A 24057-nucleotide genomic window follows, 5' to 3' on the forward strand; every position below is an offset into this window, starting at 1 on the left:
AAAAATTCATACTTTTCTAACGTGGTTAACATTTAATTGTTTCAAACTCTAGAGGTGTCCTTGTAAAAATGAAGGACTATTTTTCCACCTTAGAAACATCAAGGTGATGATAAATTTATTGTTCCCACTTTTGAAAAATCCAAAATGACAATTAGTTTTATGCATTGCATACTTGTGCATGAACTTCCCTACTTTTGACACTAGAAATAGTGTCTTACTCGGTTTGGGGAAGTTCAAACACAAGGATTGGGAGTTAATCCAAATTAGCTCTCCAACCAATAAAATCATGCATCATATGAGTAGAATAGATTTCATCATTTATATATATATGCCATGTAGTTTGCATATTAGTGTAGAAATCATGCATTCTCATTTAGCTTGCATAATTTCCTATCGTATTGGCAATTGAGGACAATGCCCACACTAGTTTGGGGATGGGAAATTCTAACTTGACTTTCAAAATAAAAAATGATAAAAATTGAAAAAAATTCGAAAATACAAAAACATGTTCTTTTCGTTCATAAAAACAAAAACCATAAAAATTTGAAAAATTGAAAAACACAAAAACATGTTCATTTCTTTGTAGTGTAGAATTGTTTATTTTGTATATACTTGTTTGTTTGTTTGTTTGTTTATCCTCCTATCACATTGATCGACTATGCCACATCCGAGGCATGAGGAATATGAAGACCGCGTGGTATGATCTTTCCAATCTCCTTTTTCCTCTCTTTGTTAATGATTATGTGGCTTTATTTTGATTGATGCGGTACAAACCAATGTGATTCTAGGAGTTGCATTTAGTTTATATGGCATAATAGTTGATAGAATTATTTGCATTAGGTTGTATAAATGTTAGTTGCATCGTGGCATGTAGTTGCATTTTAGGAAAAAAATTGTGAAAATATCTATTTGGGAAACTTGACAAGTGTATATAAGGCCCTTGTAGATACTTTTTCTTCTTAAGACTTTACTCATTAGAATGCTTCTAAAACACCCTAGGATGTGTCATGGTAGTATCCTTTGACCCATGTATTAAGGCCTAGTTAAGAGTACCTTGTGGTGTGATGACTCCTTGTCTACCGTTTATTCCAAGGTGACCTTTAAAACCATGCAACCATCTTCCACCTCTATCACATTTTGTCAACAAAAAGGGAATGGGCACGAAATTTGTCACATTGAGTTCAAGCAATCAAAAATGAAAAACAAGAAGTTTGCAAATTGCATCAAAGAAAAGAGGAGTACAAAAAAAAAAGAACTCCTATGCTTTAATAAAAGCACCCTCATTACTAATTGGGGTGACTTTGAAAATTTTCAAAAATGTAAAAAGTTGAAATTTGTCAAGCATCAAAATTCCAAACATCAAAGAAATGGCAAAAAGAAATTGTTCTCAAAAATGTCAAATGCCACAAGAAATTGGGGGGAACAACAAAATCAAAAGCAAACTCCCATCATGAAACTCAAAATACATTGATACCTTTTTCCATTGAACCCACTTTTGTGCATGGTAGAGAGGGGACAACCCTTCTTCTTGTCTAGGTGAGAAGGGGAATTACGCGATCCTACAGTGTTTCTAACACCATAAGGAGACTACTCTTGACGAAAGCATTTAACGATTGAGGACAAAGGTACCCTAGCTTGACACAACTTGGAGCTGATTTATTGGTATCCTCCTAGGCTTAGTAATTTGGAGAAACCGTATCTATGATGGAGTGTGTACCCTTAGATTTCTTTCCTTCTAGATAATTTTCGCCACTTAGATGAGGAAAGTGGCTATTCTTTTGTAGATGCATCCATTACTTATTTTGTGTGCTTAATGCTTTGATGTATCGCCATTTTGGTAAGCCCCACCTTGCCTTGCAAGAAGGCATCCCCTACCTCATGGTTGTCTTGTTGTGAGTTGGAGGGGCGGAGTGAGACCCGCTAATTGTCTCATATCGGCTATATTAGTAGGTTAATTTAAATAAAGGTCCTAGTTTTAGTCACCTCCTTACTCGGGACGAGCAAAGGTTCGGTTTGGGGATGTTTGATGTGACTCATATTTAAGCACATTTAGTCCCCGAATTAACCTCGTTCCTATGCTTTTTAGCACATATTTGGGTCATTTATTATCTTTAGTTTCCCATTTTGCATATTCTTTGAGGTTTTGTGTCCTTGGTAGGAGGATAGCTAACCTTGCATTTATGAGGCGAAATGGAGCTAAATGGATCGCACCTAATGACCAAGCATCAAAGAGAAGGCCGACACTAGAGGCCTTAGTATATAAATAAAGTGAAATGGGCAATGATGAAAACATCTTTGCATCCCCAACACGATCCTTGCGGATTGTTAAGGAGCTAAAGAAGAGAATCACTCTGCCCAAGGATCCGAGCATGATTCGAGCATGCCACACTGCAAGGATCCGAGCGTCTTGATCCCAGGACGAGCGGACTGGAGCAAAGATCCGAGCGTCCCCCTCCCTGATCCGAGCGGATCCCTTCACAGAACAACCCGTGCCTCAGAATGAGACGAGCGGATCGTGGCAGGACTGGCAAGGAGGATCCGTGCATTTCCTCAAGTTTTCTTAGGGTCTTAATAGTCATTTAAGCCCTTAGTAACCCTAATCCTTGTACCTAATCTTTAGTATAAATACCCCTTTGTACTATCTAGATTAGCATCAATTCCTAATTCAATCTTAATAATCTCTTAAATTAGTCTTAATTTAGTTGTAATACAATTCTAAATATTAATCACATTTTAATCTTTCCTTAATTTCTCTATTGTTTTTCCTTTTATTTGGGTAATTAGAAGATTATTTTGGTTTATTTGGAGGATTGACAACCTTCCATCAATCATCAAGTACTTCTATTATTCTTTGCTTTATTATTTTGGATCATCCCCATAGGCATAATTCCTTCTTAATCTTGTTTAATTATTGTTGATCACTTTCATTTATTCATCATGTTTTGCTTTGTTAGTATGATTGACAATCTTATTAGCATGCTAAACTTGATCATGAGTGAGTAGTCTCTTTATTTAGGGTTAATGGGGAATTAGGGGAAACAAACATGAGGATTGATCTATGCTTAATATAATATGTTTTCATAATTAATTTTCTTGCTTGTTATGCTTTCAACCTATGCACATATTATGTTTGATGAAATGCGAGCCTATGAATCCTTGCATTTTTTTATCCATCCGTTATCTCTTCAATGAGGCTTGTAATATATAAAACAACTCGAGCCTCATTAGACCATGCATAGAGTTGAATAGGAAGGATTAAGTCGACTTGTAGGTGTTGTACAGTCTAGACGACTCGGCTCCGCGACCCAAATCTTCTTAGGGATTGTAAGATATACACTAACTCGATCCCATCACAACAATAAGTTCTTGCATCTAATTGAGAACATCTTTGTATGATCAAATCCCATGAATCCCCTATGAACCCATGACACCCTAGTGCCTTTATTCATTTGTTTACAAACCCCTTTTAATTGCTTTGCTTTGCTTTCATTACTTTACTTTCATTTTGTTGATTAGTTGAGATTACATATCCTCTCAACCCAAATTGTGACACCCTAAGACATAGCTATTTGCAATTGAGAATCCTACATCAATACCCTTCCCTTGGGATCCGACCTTTACTTACCTTTTTACTAAGAGTAGTTTGTGAAGTTATAAATATTGTTTTGGTTGGTAGCTTTTGACGACGAGTTTTAACCGGATCACCAACTTGGAAAGTTCATGGAGATTGTGAAGAACCTAGAGGTTTCTATCCCATTCACGGAGTTTATCAACCATGTTGATACGGTCGTTTCTGTACCAAAAATAAATACCTAAATATAACTAACAGAAGCTAGCGATAAGTAGGGCCATTCTCCACAGGGAGGCGGTTTACTATCTACTTGTCTATTCTGTCTGTCTAATGTCACAAGATGGGGGGATTGAAATGTTTTGACTAAACTAATGAGGCTAAGGCAAGAGAGGAATGAATAAGAGAAATTAACAGAAGGAAGAGGGAACTAGGATTTCGGGTCATCAATAAACGTCAATCAATTGAAACTAAGATTATAGGTCAGTCTATGTGTCGGTCTAAGGGGCAATGAATATCTCCTTTCGGTCTCAATTCACCCTAAAATGTTATTAGCTTAACTTTTGCCCTCACTAAAGCACCCTATTGATCACTGCAGGTCTCACCCCTTCCAACCTTTCGGTCCAGGTCAAGGTTTACCAATATTAAAAGGCTAATTGCTTCGAATCAACTAGCAGGATACAATTAAAGCATCGATTAACAACAAAGACATAACTACAACGACAAATCTAATAACCTAATTAGCAACTAACATTGGTCTATTGAATCACCTAATCCTAGCAGAGGTATTTAGCTAGACATAATTAAATAAAGAACATAAATAAAGAGAGAAAGAGGAATAAACATCAAATTAAAGAGGAAAAGGGGGAGAAATGTTACTGAAATAGATCCGGAAAATAAGAGGCAGAACAGAAAGTAGTATTAAAACAGTAACCAGAGGAAAGTAATGTGTGATTCCCCCAGCAAAAGCACCCTTACAAATGACGTCCTACTCTCCTATTTATAAGAAAATAGGAATTTTTTAACCTAATGACGAAAATAAACTAAAAAGCCCAAGCCCGATAACGATTCCACTCGATCGAGTGGTTTAAAACTACTCGATCGAGCAAAATAAGGCTCAAACCGTTCGATCGACCAAAAGATCCACTCGATCGACTAAACACTAAATGGCAACCGGTCGATCGACCATGTAAAGTGCTCGATCGACTTATTATAAGACCTAAAACAACTCGATCGACTAGAAAAGCACTCGATCGAGTGAAAACTAACTTCAGCAGCTACTTGTTCTCGTTAGTGAAGCTTTGACTTTTCCTTTTAGCTCCCGAAATGGCTTCACGCATCCCAAGACATCTATATTTCCGCTCCAAATTTATTCTTCCTCCAAATGCATGCAAATCGGACGGTAAAAGGCTTGATTTCACTACTTTCTGGTCCATTCCTGCAATTAAGACAAAATAAACCAAAGTAGCATATTCGGGGCATTTCGTAGCATAAAACTACGATAATGGCACAGAAATACGTGCATAAATAGACCAAAAAGACTATATAAAATGCACGTATCAAATCTCCCCAAACCAAACCTTTACTCGTCCTCGAGTAAACTAAATTCAAACTAATGGAACGGAAAATATAACTCAGAGCTAGCTACAAATGCCCACTTAAACCAATTTAATGCAAGCAAACTAACACTTATAGCAAACAGTCAATTGCAAACGAGTTGTAAGATGTTTATAATAAAGCTGAACCGTCGACCTTGCAAGACCTTTAATAATGGACTCTCACGGGTCACTCTTCTCTCATGAAGCAAAGGGTGAACATATATATATGTAAGAGAGAAAGAAAAATAGTCGCTCACCTAAACTGCGACCCACATAAACATGCATGCAACTAATATGATAGACAATTCTAACTACCGTACACACATTCCAACCAAACAAGGTCCTGTCACACAAAAATTAGGGCTTACAAAAATATGGTGAAGTGAGGCAATGGGTAAGAAAAGGCAAAACATTTATGGGAATTTGGAGGTATAGGTGATCAAGCTAGTACCTAAACAAAACCATATAACAACATCCATTTCCAACTCAATTATAGATTTAAGCACGAGTCCCCTTCATTTGGCACAAAACTCACCAAACCGAACTGAACTTACTCCTCAAATGATATAACTAAAGCATAGGAGCGAAACCGACTCATCAAACAACACCCTTTTTTTTTCGAAATCTTTTTTTTTTCATTCCTTTTTTTTCGGTTTCTTTTTTTTTCATTTTTCATGTCTTTTTTTTCTTTTTCACGTCTTTTTTCATCATCCTCCCTTCCTTCATAAATTACCAACTCCGAATCAACAGATACAAGCCAAACTTGGCACAATGAAAAATATACCGCAAAAACACAATAAACTAGCTTGACAAGGCAGGCTAAATTTGGATGTAGCTAAGGGTCAACAGGCAAATTTGGCTAATGTGGAGTTAAATGGGTAAAAATGAAAGAAAGGGAAATTGTAAGCACCTCCCTGCATGTGACACCAACCACTAACCCGAATGTATGAAGGCAAAAAGCAATTGAATATCATATATGTGCAACTTGATGAACATGTTATGCAAGGAGTATACTACTCACAATCCTACATGAAACTGGTCATGAATGTCACCAGTTTATACGGCCCTAAATCTTAGAAATTATAAGTAGGTTGCCAAAATTTCAGGTCCAGTCTATATGTCCAGCTAAATTCAACATTAACTCGTAGATATGCAAAAGACAAAGATGAAAAGATAATAGTTTATAGCAAGGCTTAAGCAAAAAGACAATTGCATTGCAATTTCATCATTGAAATCTACTGTTCTGACTCAACCTATATGAAATCTACTGTTCCGACTCAACCTATATGCGAAAATTACCGGGAAATTTTTGAATTTTTCAATTTTTATGGGATTTTTAAATTTTTATTAAAAGATAAACAACAATGCATACAGAAAAATTAAACGTGATAACAGAAATGCAATAAAAACAATATGCAGACACAGATATGGATGCATAACCTCCCCAAACCAAACCGTACAATGCCCCCATTGTACCAAAACATGGAAAGGAAATACAAACTAAAAGAGAAAGAGAGTAAATATGGAAAGCTCACAAGATTGTGCGAATAAGGGACCTCCCCAAACCAGCCATGAACATGGGAGCTAGGTTGCTAAAGGCCCGAAATACAGTCACAGGAAGCTAATCCAAGTCAAAAACACTCGATGGCACTCGAACAGTGGTCGATCGAGTGGGTTGAGCATCCAAAACTGCTCGATCGAAAGGAAATTAGGTCGATCGAGTAGTTCTCTCTTTGCAGGTGCTCGATCGAGTAGAACAACTGCTCGATCGAGAGGATTTATCAGCAAAAGTGCTCGATCGAGTACAAAAAGTGCTCGATCGAGTACAAAAAGTGCTCGATCGAGTACAAAAAGTACTCGATCGAGTGATCCTGAGTGTGTTCCTGCAAAACGCAATAAAAATAGCCTGCAAACTAACAAAACAAGCATACTGATATATTCTATGGTATGAAAACCATTTATTACAACTAAAATGAAATAAAAATGCAAAATAAAAACTCTGGGTTGCCTCCCGGGTAGCGCTAGCTTCAGTCAAGTCCCAGCTCGACCTTCTTTGTCTTCGAGCCTCTCTAAACAGTCATAGTCAAAACAACTCAAAGCGCGCAGTATTAAATCATAAATCTGCGCATGTGCTACACAGAAATGTAAGTAGCACCATAGTGGAATAACGAAATAGGAAATAAAATTGTACAACCGTTTAAGGCTAACAAATTTCCTATGTGAGCTCCTAAATTTATCCACAAAATAAAGGAGCGTAGGAGCAATTGACAATAAATAAGGGCTCCGTTTTAGATTAACAAAATTGGAATGACAAGGACGGTGAAAATTCGTTAAATTAAACGTCCACATGGGAGGGGGTATAGCATTAAAAGCACGAGTCAAACGAGGTAGCGTACTTTGAATATTAACAATAATAAAAATATCGCTAATTACCTTAGGTAGGTTGCTCTCAACGATGGAATCATAGATAAAGGAATTTATTACCTCTTCCTTGCTAGGAGTAATTACCGACTCAGCTGTCCTTTCGTCACCCTTCTCAGTGGATTTCGCCCCGTAAATCGCAGCCTCAAGTGCATCCAACTCGGCCTTGAATAGGGGCGACTCACCGTATCCATTATCATCATCAAAATTGTCGTCTAAAACGAACCCAAGCAACAAATCATTGCTCTCGCTGGCAACTCACTCGATCGAGCATAATTATTACTCGATCGAGGACTTCCCTCCTGATTTTCACTCGATCGAGTGCTTTGAACCACTCGATCGAACAGCTTTTCTGGAAATTCACTCGATCGACTAATATAAGTCACTCGATCGAGTGATTCTTCCCGTGTACGCTGAAATCCTCGTGTAAGGCAGTGAAATATGACAGAAATTCGTCATCCGAGTCATAAAAATCATCCTCAGCATTGGGCAACACGGTTTCTTCATGGGGAAAACCGATCTCGGTACAGTATACCTCTTCTGGTTGCCAACTATCCGACTCAGCAACTAACTGAGCTATTTCAGACTCGAGCTTATCAAATCGCGAGAAAGTGTCTTTATCACCTTCTTGCACTTGGAATGCAAGTGCCTTCATTAAAGACTTCAGCTCCGCCATGTCTTCTTCCCGAATATCAGGAAGATCTTGTTGCGGTGGCCAGATAAACGGAGGCTCTTGGTAGCCTCGTTGATAGGGTGGATGTAGTGGCACAACTACAGCTGCTTGACTAGCTCGACTGCGCTGCTGGAACGCGTAAACTTCGTCATTTTCTGCCATGCAAAAGGCTGCATTGTGCTCAGCAGCACCACATCTACCGCAGTAAATCACCTGATGCGCCATATAATGGAACATAGGTGACGGATCAAAGGAACTCAAGCCTTCCCTTTGACGATCTTTCACCTAGAACTGTCTAGGTAGTACCTGTAAGGCCTATCAAAACAGCACTAAAGAAAAAGATTAGAACGACCTCAAGGGAAAAATCCCCTGAGGCTAAAAAAAAAGATGTAATTAAACAAATAAATAAATAGTTGCCTCCCCGGCAACGGCGCCAAAATTTGATACGGTCGTTTCTGTACCAAAAATAAATAGCTAAATATAACTAACATAAGCTAGCGATAAGTAGGGTCGATCTCCACAGGGAGGCGGTTTACTATCTACTTGTCTATTCTGTCTGTCTAATGTCACAAGATGGGGGGATTGAAATGTTTTGACTAAACTAATGAGGCTAAGGCAATAGAGGAATGAATAAGAGAAATTAACAGAAGGAAGAGGGAACTAGGATTTCGGGTCATTAATAAACGTCAGTCAATTGCAACTAAGATTATAGGTCAGTCGATGTGTCGGTCTAAGGGGCAATGAATATCTCCTTTCGGTCTCAATTCACCCTAAAATGCTATTAGCTTAACTTTCGCCCTCACTAAAGCACCCTATTGATCACTGCAGGTCTCACCCCTTCCAACCTTTCGGTCTAGGTCAAGGTTTACCAATATTAAAAGGCTAATTGCTTCGAATCAACTAGCAGGATACAGTTAAAGCAGCGATTAACAACAAAGACATAACTACAACGACAAATCTAATAACCTAATTAGCAACTAACATTGGTCTATTGAATCACCTAATCCTAGCAGAGGTATTTAGCTAGACATAATTAAATAAAGAACATAAATAAAGAGAGAAAGAGGAATAAACATCAAATTAAAGAGGAAAAGGGGGAGAAATGTTATTGAAATAGATCCAGAAAATATGAGGCAGAACAGAAAGTAGTATTAAAACAGTAACCAGAGGAAAGTAATGTGTGATTCCCCCAGCAAAAGCACCCTTACAAATGACATCCTACCCTCCTATTTATAAGAAAATAGGAATTATTTAACCTAATGACGAAAATAAACTAAAAAGCCCAAGCCCGATAACGATTCCACTCGATCGAGTGGTTTAAAACTACTCGATCGAGCAAAATAAGGCTCAAACCGTTCGATCGACCAAAAGATCCACTCGATCGACTAAACACTAAATGGCAACTGGTCGATCGACCATATAAAGTGCTCGATCGACTTATTATATCACCTAAAACCACTCGATCGACTAGAAAAGCACTTGATTGAGTGAAAACTAACTTCAGCAGCTACTTGTTCTCGTTAGTGAAGCTTTGACTTGTCCTTTTAGCTCCCGAAATGGCTTCACGCATCCCGAGACAGCTATATTTCCGCTCCAAATTTACTCTTCCTCCAAATGCATGCAAATCGGACGGTAAAAGGCTTGATTTCACTACTTTGTGGTCCATTCCTGCAATTAAGACAAAATAAACCAAAGTAGCATATTCGGGGCATTTCGTAGCATAAAACTACGATAATGGCATAGAAATACGTGCATAAATAGACCAAAAAGACTATATAAAATGCACGTATCACATGTTCCGGTCTATCCAAAACATGAAAGATATCCTTACCAAGAAGAAGTCCATTAGGAAGTTTGAGACCATCACATTCACAAAGATAAGTAGTGCAATACTTCAAGGCAATTCTTCATCTAAGCTCAAAGATCCGCGAAGCTTCTCCATTCTATGTACCATTGATGATACCACAATCAACAAAGCACTATGTGATCTAGATGCAAGTGTGAGTGTCATTCCATATTCCTTATGTGAAAGGCTAGGGGTGGGAGAACTAAAGTGCACTAACATGACTCTATAAATGTCAGACTGAATAACAATGAAACCATTTAGGGGTATGGGAAGATGTGCCCGTGAGAATTGGAAAGTTTTTCATACCGGTGGGCTTTGTTATTGTTGATATGGAGGAGGATTCCAATATTCCAATCATTCTAGGAAGACCATTCCTAAACACCGCCGGAGCGGTGATTGATATAAAGCACGGGATGCTCACACTTGAAGTTGGTGATGAAACAATCACCTTTAATCTTGATAAGACTATGAGAGCTCCCAACTTGTTTGAGCCATGCTTTATGGTTGATCACTATAGACGGGAAGGTGACAAGAAAAAAGTGGAATCCCCATTCAAAGAACGAGTCAAAGATGGAAATCCTAGCAAGGAGAGCAAAGAAACACCGCCCAATTTGAAGAAATATGTGGATGATATTGAAGTGGCTCTATTCGGAGAGCATGAAATTTTTCATAATAAGAATGAGAGCTTGCAAAGATCACCTATCATGACAAGCATCAATGAAGGCCTGATTATCCATGACAAAGAAGAGTTGCTCTTACCAACTCATGATCCTCCAAACATGGGGAAAGAAGCAAAGGAAGTATATGGTCTATGGGATGACGAATTTGACGGACTTGTTAACCCTTACATTGGAAATGCTATGATCCTAGACCAAGCCTTTTTAGATCCTTGTCCCTACAACATTGACCCAGACTGCTACATGAATGAAGAAGATAATGTACCACGGTCTATGTAAGACCTCTATCATGACAATGAACAAGCCTTTGATTACTTCTACAAGGCGTTGAGCAACATCAACGATGCCCTTGCTTTACCCCCTTGACACCTCTCAAATGAAGGAGAGTTTGGTGGAGTCCTCCCTAAACCACCATTTGTAAATATTCTAACCTCTTAACTTGCATTTCATTTAATTTGTACATTGCTCAATTTTTGCATTGCATCTTATATGCTTTATTGTAAGAATTTTTGTGACATGAGAGCAAGAGAGGGAGGGATTTTAATGTGTTTGAAATGTGTAGTGTTTGATGATCAAGTGTTTGATGATCAAGTGTGGGGAAGCAATTTCCTAGGCTAACCAAGCCTTTGTATTGCAACCCCATGATGAAAGAATAGGAAATGAAGAAGCAAAGTCACAGGAAAGGGATCCCCATGAGCAGACCTGAGCTCGTGGGGACTGAAGCAAAGAAAAAAAAAAGAGCGTTAAGAGAATCCGCCCAAGCTGATATCGAGACGAGCGTCCCTAAGCTCAGCTCGCTCGACCTCATCCCAGGACGGGTGTCCCCAAAGAGTAAACAAAAGAGCTGAAGCAAAATCCGCCCGTCCCCAGAATAGCTCGAGCGTCCCCCCTACTTGAAGGCTTAAAACACGGAATTTCTATCTTCATACCTCATTTCTATTTCTTCATTCATAAACACATACACATTCCCTCACTACAAAAATCAAACATATCATCCAAAATCACAAAATACTCAACCAAATTCATCAAAAATCATTGCAAACTTGCTCAAATTCAATTCAAATTAGTCCTTTGTCAACTTTTGGACCATTAAACATCAAAATCTTCCCAAAATCAATAAAAAAATTTTAGGGTTTAGGCAAATTCGAAACATCCCAAATTGATTGAAGTTGGAAGAAAAGAGGAGCATTCAAGTATATTCAAGGGTTGTTGACATCAATTGCAAGGAGAAATTATCATGGCAAGAACAAAAGGTAACACCAAAGCTTCAAAATCCCAAACTCTATCAAAAAGGCAAAAAGTTCTAGCATCAAATGCTTTAGTGGTAGTGCAACAAGCTAGGGAGCAAGCAAGGGAAGTCATTGAGGCCATTGAGGAAGTTACTACTATTTTACCGGAGATTGAGCAACTTAAGGATTATCCGGAGGTAACTTTCATTTCTAATGAGCATAGAATTGTATTTGAATCCCTTGCTAAGAATAAAGTTATTGCCACTAAGTTTGTAGGCCAAGATACTTTGGAAAAATTGGGAGTGCTTGACCAAACCAAGGCATTTTTTTGTGTCCATGAGGTTATCTACTCTGTTTCAGATGAATGAATTGACTTACCCCTCCTTAACCTTGGAAATCATTAGTTCCTTGAGGGAGTATAAGATTGAGACTCGAAAATATTTTGAATTTCGGCTTGAGAACCAAAGTAGGTGGATGATAAAGGCCGATTTCTGAAAGGTATTGGGACTTTGTGACCATTGGGAATTCACAAGAAATCCCACAATTTTGATGCCAAACCCCTTTGGAAGGAAATTGCCGGGAGAGAATTGACTACATTTAGAGAATGCAATGCCTTGTATAGCCATCATCCGGGTATTCAGTATTGGCATAGGTCCATTTCCAACATCTTGATTGATAGAAAAGAAGCTACCCACATGACCGAACTCGACCTTACATACTAGAGTCTAAAATGAATGTCCATGGAAAGTCAAAGAATAATTACAATATTCTCCAATTGTTATTGAAGAGATGGTTGGACTTTAAAGAAGGAAAATAAAAGGCGGATTTTATTGTAAATGGAGGCTTGATAACGAGGTTGGCCATACACTTTAACCCGAAATTCAATGAAAACAAAACCTATAAACCAGTTAAACGTGGTAACCTCCTTGACATGAGCACATTGATTCAAAAATTCTATTGGGTAAAGCATGATAACTCCATCGAAGGATATGAATGGATGATCAAGGATGCCGACTCAATTATCTTGCCAAGGAAAATATGCCGCATTTCCACTCACCGACACAACTACCTTATCCCCGTCTCCAAGCTTGCCAAGAACATCATCAACCAACAACAAAATCCGATTGAAGAGCCCTCCTCCATTGTTATACCGACCTATCCCTTTGCCTTTGAAGAGTTCACAACAAATGACCCAAATGTTGTGGAAGGCAATGACTATTTGACTAAGTTAATGAAGCATATCCATAGAGAAGCTTACAAAGATTGGGTGAACGCCTATTACGCCCAATATCCACCACTTTATCATCTTGCTAGACAAGGACTCCTTGATCCTAAGAGTCCTTTGCCGGATTGGGTGGATAAGAAGGTGTTATTTCCTCAAGCTTCTCAAGATGAAGAAATGGATGTCCAGGGAGCTAGGAGTGAGGAGGATGTTGATGATGAGGATGGGGAAGGTAGTGAATCAAGCCATGATGACAATGAGAAAAGTTCAAATGAATAAGAAGAAGATGATGATGATTCCTCCGGGTCTATGGATGATGATGATGATGATGATGATGATGATGATGATGATGATGATGATGATGATGATGATGATGAAATGTGTGAAAGTTGATTGTTGACGAAGCATGAAGGAGGACGACACAAATGCGGGGTTGATGGCTTACATTAGCATCTCAACATATACCATTGTGAGTCTCCTACCCCTCCTTTTGCTTTGTTTTTATCTCATGTTTACATAACTTGCATAACTTGTATTTCATTTAGTTTAAAGCATTTAGAGAGTCATTTTGGACTCTTTGATGGCTAAGAGTTTTTGAGTCCTAGCACTATCAAAGGACTCACACCTCGGAAACATTGAGGTGACTATCTTTTTTGCTCCCACCATAAAGAATCCAAAATAACAAAATGACTTTTCATGCATAGCATTGCATGCCTTGTATATAAACTTTCCTATTTTTGCAGTTCATTCATAGGCAACCCGAGTTAATTTAAATTAGCTCTCAACTTAACCTAAAGCATGCATCATATAGCTTAGTTTAGTTTGTATCATATGTAAATATATTTCATGTAGTATGCATTTAGTATAGAATCATGCATTTCATATAATATCATGCATTTTCATTTACATTTGCATAATTTCCTATCATTTTGTCCATTGAGGATAATGTCCATACTAGTGTGGGGATGGGAAATTATAACATTTAACATTCTAACATCTAACCCTTATTTCAAAAAATGATAAAAATTTAAAAATTCCAAAAACATGTTCTTTCCTTTGTAGTATAGTATTGTATATATTTGTTTGTTTGTCACTCTTATCACATTGGGACGACTACGCCACATTCGAGGCATGAAGGAAATAGAAGAACGCATGGTATGATCTTTCCAAATATCCTTCACCCTTCTTATAAGTTAATGACAATGTGGCTATATTTTGATTAATGCGGTATGAACCTATGTGTTATAAGAGTTTGCATTTAGTTTATATGGCATATTAGTTGATAGAAATATATACATTAGAGTTCTATATATGTTAGTTGCATCATGGCATGAAGTTTGCATGGTAGAAAATTTTGTGAAAATGCCTATTTAGGAAGCTTGACAAGTGTTTATAAGGCTCTTGTAGATACTTTTTCTCCTTGAAACTTTGTTTGCTAGAATACTCTCAACACACCCTAGGATGTGTCATACTAGTATCTTTTGTCCCATGGTCTAAGGCCTAGTCAAGGGTTTGCATGTGTGTCATTTATCCAACCTTATGATGTGATATGGACTTGACCCACTTACCTAGGGGACCTTGATTGACTTAGTGGTTTGGCAACCCAAAAATACTTTTCTCTAATAAGTTTGAAGTGCCCATTTCAAAGTTTTTGTGATGTGGAATCGTTTTAATTGCAAAAGAAACCTCAAATATTTTGAATTGTTGAAATGCCGAGAAATTTGATGGAGGCGTACCACTTCAATGTACTTTGGTGCAGGATCCATTGAATTAGGCACCCACACGGTTGTGAATTCGGCTGCCCAAAGACAAAGTAACTATCACCTCAAGAGCTATTGTCTAGAGGTTAACCGGTTTCCTAATAAGCGATTGGCGAAAGCAAAGGACACTAGAAAATGAGGGACAAACCCCATATAAAGATTTTGAAATGTGAAATGCGGAAGTTGAATTGAGGCCAAATTTTGATTGTTAGTCAAATCCACTACTTTTGTTTTGATTGACTTGAGCACTTTATTCCCAAAAATCATTTTTGTTATGCCACCTTGTTGAGCTTGAGACAATCCTTTGCCCTTACACTTGTAGAGAATCTGAGATTTGTCATGTCATATGCCACTAATGTAATAAAGATCATCCTTCCACCCCCATCCGATCGCCCTTGACGAAAGCATTTAGCAATTCTGGACAAAAGTAGCCTAGTTTAACAAAACTTGGAGGTGACTTGTTTTTATCCTCTTGGAGTTAGTAACTAGGAGAAAAAATATCTATGGTGGAGTGTGTACCCTTAAATTGCTTCCCATATAGATGATTTCCGCCACTTAGATGAGAAAAGTGGCTATTCTTTTGTAGATGCATCCTTTGACGTATTTTTATGTGCTTAATGTATGGATGCATCGCCATTTTGGGAAGCCCCAACTTGCCTTGCAAGGAGGCATCTTACCTAATAGATGTCTTGTTGTGAGGTGAAGGGGCGGAGTGAGACCTGCTAATTGTCTCACATCGGCTAGGTTATAAATAAAGATCATATTTTTAGTCACCTCTTTACTCGGGACGAGCAAAGGTTCGGTTTGAGGTTATTTGATGTGACTCGTATTTACGCACATTTAGTCCCGTAACTAGCCTCGTTCCTATTCTTTCTTTCATGCATTAGGGTCGTTTCTTATCTTTAGCTTCCTACTTTGCATATTCTATGAGGTTTTGTGTCCTTGGTAGGAGAGGAATACTAACCTTGCTTATATGGAGCAAAACGGAGCTAAATGGATCGCATCTAACGACCAATCAACAAAGAGGAGACCAATACTAAAGGCCTAAGTCAATGAAACAAGTATATGGGCAGTGATGAAGGACCCCCACGGCTCCTCAACGATCCCCACGGATCATGAGGCAGCCAAATGAAGAAGAAGCCAAGCTCACCTTTGAGACAGGGGTCCCAGAAGCAGGTCGTGCGTCCCAAAGGGAGGGACGGGCATCCCAAGACTCAGCCCGAGCGTCCCACAAGTAGGACGGGCGTTTTTCCTTATAACATGGGCATCCACCAAAGGTAGTTCGTGCGCCTCCATGAGGGATTTGCAAGGTGTTAAACTCATTTAAGGAGCGTAATCGTCATTTAAGCCCTTAGTTACCCTAATACTTGTACTTAGTATAAATACCCCTTTGTAATAGAATTAGAGACACACTTCTGTAGAGATTAATTAGGAACTAATTAGCTTAATTACACATTAATCCTCCTTTAATTATTGTTCAAGTATTCTTAGATCTAATTGGGTATTGAAGATTATTGGGTTATTATTGGATAATTGATAACTCTTCATCAATCAATCAAGTTTTGTTCTATTATTCTTTACTTTCTATTTGATCATCTTAAGTTGGTATAATTCCTTTTATCCTTTGCTTAATTATTGTTTATTGCTTTATTCATCCATCATGTTTACATTTGTTAAGATGATTGACACTATTATTAACATGTTTTCCATGATCATGAGTGTGTAGTCTCTTAACTTGGGTTAATGGAGGATTTGGGTAGTTAATTATGGGGTAGATCTTTAGTTGATAAGTTCATATGAATGCTTGCTTGTTGTAGTTTCAACTTATGCACATATTATGCTTGATGAAATGCTTGATTGACAACCTAGCATGAATCTCTTATCCTTTCAACAAGACTTGTAAAACATAAACTAATTACTCAAGGCTTGTTAAACCATACATATAGTTGAATATGAAGAATTAAGTCGACTTGTAGGTGTTTTAAACTCTTGACCGACTCGGCTGCAAGACCCAAAACTTCCTAGGAACTGTAAGATATAAACAAACTCGATTCCACTACAACAATAAATTGCTTGCATCTATGAAACTTGTTTATGTGATCTCATCATGATTCCCCTATGAACCCATGACATCCTAGTGCCTTTAATCAATTATTTACAACCCGATTTGCTTACTTTGCTTTACTTTCTTTTGTTTACATTTCCTTTGTTAAGTAGTTTAGATTGCAAACCTCAAACTCAACCCAAATTGTGACATCAAAGACATAGCTTTCTACAACCGATAAATCAATACAATACCTGTCCCTTGGAATCCGACCTTTACTTACCCCTCTACTAATAGTAGTTTCTTGAGATTATAAATAGAGTTTGATTAGGGAGTAATAGACGACGTTACAGCCTTCATCAATGTAATCTTACTAAGAGGCAAAGGACCTTGGCTTCTAGGGCAATTGTTGTAGCACCATTGGTGGAGAGGCAAATTGAAGCGGTTGTGGCTCTTGATATTCCGACACTTGAGCCAATCGAAGAATTTCCGGAGGTAATTTTTATTGATGAAAATCATAAGAAATTCTTTGCTTCTCTAATTAGCAAGAATGTTTTAGCTACAAAGTTCTTATGCCATGATACCTTGACCCAACTTGGAATTTTGAAAGATACATGATCTTTCTTCGAGTCTAGGCACACTATTTGACATGCATGAGCTTAACTATAATGCCTTGACCCTTCAATTCGTTAGCTCTTTGAAGATAACTAGACAAGAATACCAAAAATTCTTAGAATTCCGTCTTGCCAACGTATCCCGTAGGATTGAAATTCATGCTTTTGCCAAACTATTTGGAATGAAAATGCCTTTCCGATCATCTAAGAAACCTCATAAGTTTGATGCCAAGCCTCTTTGGAAAGCTATTTCAGGTAAAGAGTTTACTAATCTCAAGGCTTGTAAGGCCTTATTTGTTCATCACCAGGGTATGCGGTTTTGGCACCGTTTTGTGTCCAGCACTTTGATAGTAAGGAAGGAAGCTTGTACCTTCTCGGAAGTTGATATGGCTTAACTTGAGTCCCGTCTTAATGTTTAAGGGTCTTACAAGTCTTAATACAACATCATTCAATTATGGATAGACCGATGTATGGACTTGTCATCGGGTAAGGAAAACATGACTCATATAGTCAATAATGGTTTAGTGACTAAGCTAGAAAAATACGTTGATCCCGAATTCAACCAAAATGGCACTTACAAACCGGTTAAAGGGGAAACACGTATCGACATGTTTATGCTTGCTTATCGCTTTTATTGGGTGAAGAAAAATGAGGATATAATAAAATCGTGGAAAGATTGGTGAAGGATTCTCCTTCTATCACATTACCGGATAATGGATTCCCACGCCTTTCTAAGCATAGGGAAAATTATCTTCTCTCAATTTTGACAACCACCGAATCAATCGAGAAAGGTGACTCATCTTCGCGTTCAAGTTCTATTAAAACCCCCCATCGACATTGACTATTCCTCCCTATCCTTTTCCACATAAACCTTATGTCCACGATGATCCTAATGTCGTGGTGGGAAAAGACTATGTCTCGGGTTTATTGCAACTTATTCATGATGAGATGTACAAGAACCGGATCAACAATTATTATGCCCAATACCCTCCGCTCTACAACTTGTTTAGACAAGGCCTACTTGACTCTAACGGGCCATTACCAGATTGGGTGGATCGAAAAATTTTCTTCACGGACCTTTACACTTAAAAAGATGGAGAGGTGGTGTGTGATAATGGAATTGGAAGTGATGGAGGGAGTGATGATAAGGATGATGATGAAGCTATAAATGTGAGTGATGATGATCAAGAGAGTGATGACGGGTCGGGGATGATGATAGTGATGATATGGCTACCTCAATTGGCGATAATATGGATGAGGAATCCGATGACGATGGGATGATTGATGAAGAATATTGAGGGAGAAGGATGGCAAGTGCTTGGTGGATGACGGCTCATATAGCATCCATGCCACGGTACTTATATGTTCATTTTCTATCTCTTCTCTCATGTTTAACTTAGATTATATTTCATATTGCATTCTTAGTGTTGTTTTGTAATTTTCTTGATTATAGTCTTAAGCACCATCAAAGGACTTTCTACCTTTTTTTTTTGGTAAAATGTGAGCATTTGTATTCATTAAACAATAGGCAATCAGTACATAGTTTGACAGTTTATATCTTGTAAGACAATTGACTAATACATCATAAATCAAGAACAACTACTATATAACTTAAGCCAAAGTCTATCTTTACTGGAAACAGTCAACTGCACCAGCTGCTTCAATATGCTCTTCACCTGCAAATTAATTGCATTCACAATTAATACAGGTCTTCTTAAGTTTAGCTCCAACCTACATCTATTCCTCTCATGCCAGATATGGTACCAACAGGTTAACTGCACCATTCTGCAAGTTTTCTGCTATAGCTTTGAATAACTCTGATGTTGCTGTAAGCTTCAGCTGTAACCATTGCTCCACTGCTATTAGAATATGAGAACTAAAAACACACTCTGAGAAAATATGAGCATGGGTTTCCACTCCCCTTTCACAGAGTACACAAAGATCAGAATCACACAGTCCCAGATAAAACAATTTTGCTCTAGTATTGAGAGCTTCTATATGAATCAACCATCCAATAAAAGACTACTTAGGGATGTTCCACCTATCCCAAATAGCCTTACTCCACTGGACAGGGGGGTGTGGTCCCCTAAGCCAGTGGTAACCTAAACTAACAGAATAACCTCTAGTGGCTACCACCCGGCCCACTGGTTATCCTGAAAACCTCCTGCCAACACATCTCTCACTTTACAAACATTTCTCCAGTTCCAATTAAAATCCAGAGAAGGTTGATAATCAGTCCAGTCACTTACTTTCAGATAGACATGATCTATCCACATAACCCATAACCGGTCAGCTTTTGTGTATATCCAATTCACCAATTTCCCAATTATTGCTATATTCCACACCTCTGCTGCATAAATTCCCAGACCACCTTCTTGCTTAGGACAACATACTTTATCCCAGGCCACAAGAGGTGTCCTATGATAAACCTCATCACTGCTCCATAAAAAATTGCGACAGATAGCTTCAATTCTTTTAACCACACCTTTTGGAATGAGAAAAATGAAGTATTGAGTACAGAGTTAATAAGGACAAGCCTGCCAGCATAGCTCATCTTTCTTGCCCCTATACCCCTGATCTTGTGAACAATCTTCTCAATCAATATGTTACAGTCATGTTGGGTAAGTCTTCCAGGTTGGACTGGCACACCCAAGTATTTAAATGGAAGAGAACCTTCCTGGAACCCAGAAATATGGGTGATATCAGTCCTTAGCCAATTAGAAACCCCATTAAATACAACCTCAGACTTGTCATCATTAACTTTGAGGCCTGAAGCAGCACTAAAAGTAGATATGGCCCTGAGAATCAACATAATAGACCTCACATCACCTCTACAAAACATCAGTAGATCATCAGCAAATAGTAGGTGTGTCAATTTAAACTCTTACACAGAGGATAAAACCTGAAATACCAATGTCCAATAGCACACTCCATAACTCTGGAAAGATATTCCATACACACACAAAACAACAGTGGAGAAATGGGGTCTCCCTACCTTTAGCCTCTTCTCCCCTTGAAATAACCAAACTGTGAGCCATTTAAATTAAGTGAATAGGAAGTGGTAGTAACACAGGTCATAACCAAACTTCTGAAATGCTCAGGGAACTTCAAAGCAACTAACATTTGATCCAAAAAGCTCCATTCAATAGAGTCATAAGCTTTTTGTAAATCCAATTTAAACAAACATCTTGGGGAAGCCATACCCCTATTATAATACCTGACCAAGTCCTGGCAAATCAATATATTCTCCAAAATACTCCTTCCCTTCACAAAAGCACCTTGACTCCAATTGATAAGGTCTGGCAAAATAAGAGCCAGCCTAGTACAAATAATTTTTAATATAGCTTTGTATAGCACATTGCAACATGAAATAGGTCTAAAGTGCTTCACACTTGTTAGCCTATCAACTTTTGGTATTAAGGTGACTACAATGGTGTTAACTTGGGCCAACAATTGACCAGTACTAAAGAAGTTCATTATAGCAGCACAAATCTCATCACCAACAACGTCCCAAGCATCCCCATAAAACTGACTATTATAGCCATCTGGTCCAGGAGCCTTGTCTTTCGGAATGCTAAATATGCTCTGCTTGAGTTGATCTGCAGTTACAGGCTTTGCAAGAATTGCATAATCCTCCTCAGAGCAACAAGTACCCCTACTTACTACAGCTTGATTGACCCATTCAGTATCAGTCTGTGTCCCCAAGTGTTCTTGATAATAATTCGGAAACGCAGCCTGAATACTAGCCCCTTCAGTGCAAACCAGCCCATGGTGATCCTCAATTTGAAAAACCTTATTCAACATATTTCTCTTCTTAATAACATGATGAAAGTAGGATGTATTCATATCACCCTCAATAACCACTGGATCTTAGCTTTTTGAGTCAGAAAGCTATCTCTAGCACAGATAAGTTCCCTTAACTCAACAGCTAATTCCAGCTTCTGCTGTATCAGATAAGCATCTCCTGGTTTATCAAGCAGCTCCTTCTGAATGCTTTCTAATACAGTACCAGCAATACTGGTGCTATTCTCAATGTCAGAAAAGCAAGATTTATTCAGCTTCTTCAGAACAGGCTTCAAATATTTCAATTTCTTAACCACAGCAAACATTTTAGTCCTTTTATATTGCCTAGTCCACACACTCCTGACCTCCCTTTTAAAAGTATCAGCAGAACCCCACATATTAAAGTATTTGAAGCTCATATTTCCCCCAAGATCAGTCTTCCTATCCACTAAAGTATAAAGGCAATGATCAAATAGCCCCTCCGGGTGAAAATGAGGGATAAAATCGCCAAACACAGCTAACCACTCAGGGTTCCCCAGTGCTCTATCCAATCTACTATAAACCCTATCCACTGGTTCTTGCTTATTTGACCAGCTGAACAAGGCTCCAGTAGCAGATAGGTCCTCCATACAACATAAGGACACACACTCTTGAAAGTGTTCCATTTCAGCATAAGTAGTTGTTCCACCCAATATTTAAATAGGAGAGAGCACTGTATTAAATCTCTCAACCATAGCCAAGGTTCATTGCAAGATTGAGCCACATGCTTCAAAAAATTCCATAAACTCACCCTCTCATATAGACCATTAAATGCATAAATCATTGTGAGGTAAAATTGTTTCCCATCTAGTCTGGAAGTTACTAACATATGAATATACTGTGCATCATAAGCCAAAAATTTAAGTTCAAAAACATTAGGTTTCCACATAATCCATATCCTTCCTCCCTTCTGCCAACTACAGTTAGTGGTGACACTCCATCCATCACAAAGTGAGGTATCTTTTTTAAGCAAGCTATTAGGTTTGATCTTAGTTTCAAGTAGACCAAACAAACCCACCCCATTATTGTGCATAAACCATTTCATCACCTTCTGTTTATTCAGGTCATTAAGACCCCTTACATTCTATAAGCCAATATTATGCATGATTAGATTCTCCATGGGGATCCTTACTACTATCTGTCACCCTCCCCTTAGGAGTAACAGAGTTATTCAAGGCATCCAGAAACGTATATTGACCAAATTTGCTAGATAACCTCACTCCCACAATGCCATCTTGCTTATTAAACCTCATAATCTGCTTAGCAGGTGTAGCTTTAACTGTTGACCTGGCACTGGCAAGTGGAGGAAACATGGCAGGAGTAAGCACAGGAGGCTCCTGACTAGTAGCCTACACAAGGATAGATTTAGTAACAGGTCTCCATACCTGTGTCTTCTGAGGCTTACTATGTAAGACAGCACCGTTGCCTTGCTTCCTGGCTATTGATTTCTTAGGTTTTCTACACTGAGAGGCATCATGTCCCAATCATGTACAACTTTCACAGGAAATAGGTCTCCAATAATAATCCACTTTCACCTGAACAAGATTACCACAATCATCCAAGAACTTAACAGTGTCAGGTAACTTCTGGTCCATCTTCAATTCAACCAAAACACGAGCATAACTGAGCCTGACCTTATCATATATATCTTTATCACTTTGAACAAATTTTCCAACAAGCCCTGCCATTTTAGGCAAGCAATCCCCCCAAAATTTGAAGGGAATACCAGATAACCTAACCCAGACAGGGACAACATTAACCTTCTCTTTAACAAATTTCATATTCTCAACCCAAGGCTTAATAATAACTGGTTTCTTATCAAACAGATAATACCCAGCATTTAACAAAGCCTCCCTACTTTCATGTTTAGCAAATCTGACAATAAACATCCCATGATCAAGGAACGGGACCCTATCAACACCAAACTCTTCCCAAACACGATAAACATAGTTGTCAATAATCTCCCATGGTGGGTTAGCACTTAAAATGTAACAGAACACAAAGTTATTCCAGAAGGCTACCTCAGTTTTGACGTCTTCAGATGTGAATTGGAAAATATCCTCAACCTCTTCCTCCTCTTCAATCGTGTGAAGGACTGGGACATCCCGTCTATCACGCCTGAGAAGCCATCCGTCATCATTCGATGCTCCAGCAGCCTCACTCAAGTCCAATACGGGAATTCCATGCATCTCCCTGAGAGACTTCATTTTCCGTGCTTCCGCCGTCGAAGGTCTCTGAAAGTTGGCGGCTTTTCCATTATTTTTGGATGTACTGGTTTCAGCTGACCCAGTACTATTATTTTTTTTTTGATTTTTTGATGCAGAAATTAAAGGAGAAAATCGATTACTGATGATATTCATAGCCGTCATAACCCTAACTTCTATGTTAATATTTTAAAGCTTTTTTCGCTCTCTAGTTTCTCTCTTATCATGTTCTTCGATTATGCATTAACTGGAAAATTTTAATAAAAATAAGGACTTTCTACCTTAGCAACATCAAGGGGAAGACAATTTTTATGGTTCCTCAAGGAAAATCCAAAACAACAAATTGCGTTCAAGCATAGCCTTGTGCAAAACTTCCCCC

The 24057-nt window shown here is 38.3% G+C and overlaps 2 protein-coding genes across 2 annotated transcripts; both read right to left on the reverse strand.

Annotated features, from left to right (window-relative positions):
* Positions 1–19241: 19241 nt before the first annotated feature.
* On the reverse strand, positions 19242–21456 carry LOC141629396 (uncharacterized). Its single transcript, XM_074442408.1, has 5 exons — positions 20870–21456; positions 20190–20483; positions 19786–20088; positions 19417–19573; positions 19242–19328 (listed from the first exon to the last, which is right to left on the reverse strand). Exons 1-5 carry the CDS (start codon positions 21454–21456, stop codon positions 19242–19244), a joined length of 1428 nt encoding a protein of 475 aa, XP_074298509.1.
* A 38-nt stretch (positions 21457–21494) lies between these two features.
* Positions 21495–22100, reverse strand: LOC141629397 (uncharacterized). The gene has a single exon (XM_074442409.1). It carries the CDS (start codon positions 22098–22100, stop codon positions 21495–21497), a length of 606 nt encoding a protein of 201 aa, XP_074298510.1.
* Between the last annotated feature and the right edge of the window lie 1957 nt (positions 22101–24057).

This window comes from Silene latifolia, chromosome Y (genome assembly GCF_048544455.1).
Source record: "Silene latifolia isolate original U9 population chromosome Y, ASM4854445v1, whole genome shotgun sequence".
Classification (NCBI taxonomy): Eukaryota; Viridiplantae; Streptophyta; class Magnoliopsida; order Caryophyllales; family Caryophyllaceae; genus Silene; species Silene latifolia.

What these genes read in the sequence shown, in the direction of transcription:
- LOC141629397 (XM_074442409.1), bottom strand. Translation starts at nt 22,100, where the DNA reads ATGGAACACTTTCAAGAGTGTGTGTCCTTATGTTGTATGGAGGACCTA.
- LOC141629396 (XM_074442408.1), bottom strand. Translation starts at nt 21,456, where the DNA reads ATGTTGAATAAGGTTTTTCAAATTGAGGATCACCATGGGCTGGTTTGC. An exon ending in ATTTGCCAGGACTTGGTCAG is followed by an intron (nt 20,484 to 20,869) that starts GTATTATAATAG and finishes GATGTTTTGTAG; the next exon opens with AGGTGATGTGAGGTCTATTA. An exon ending in AAGATGAGCTATGCTGGCAG is followed by an intron (nt 20,089 to 20,189) that starts GCTTGTCCTTAT and finishes TTTATGGAGCAG; the next exon opens with TGATGAGGTTTATCATAGGA.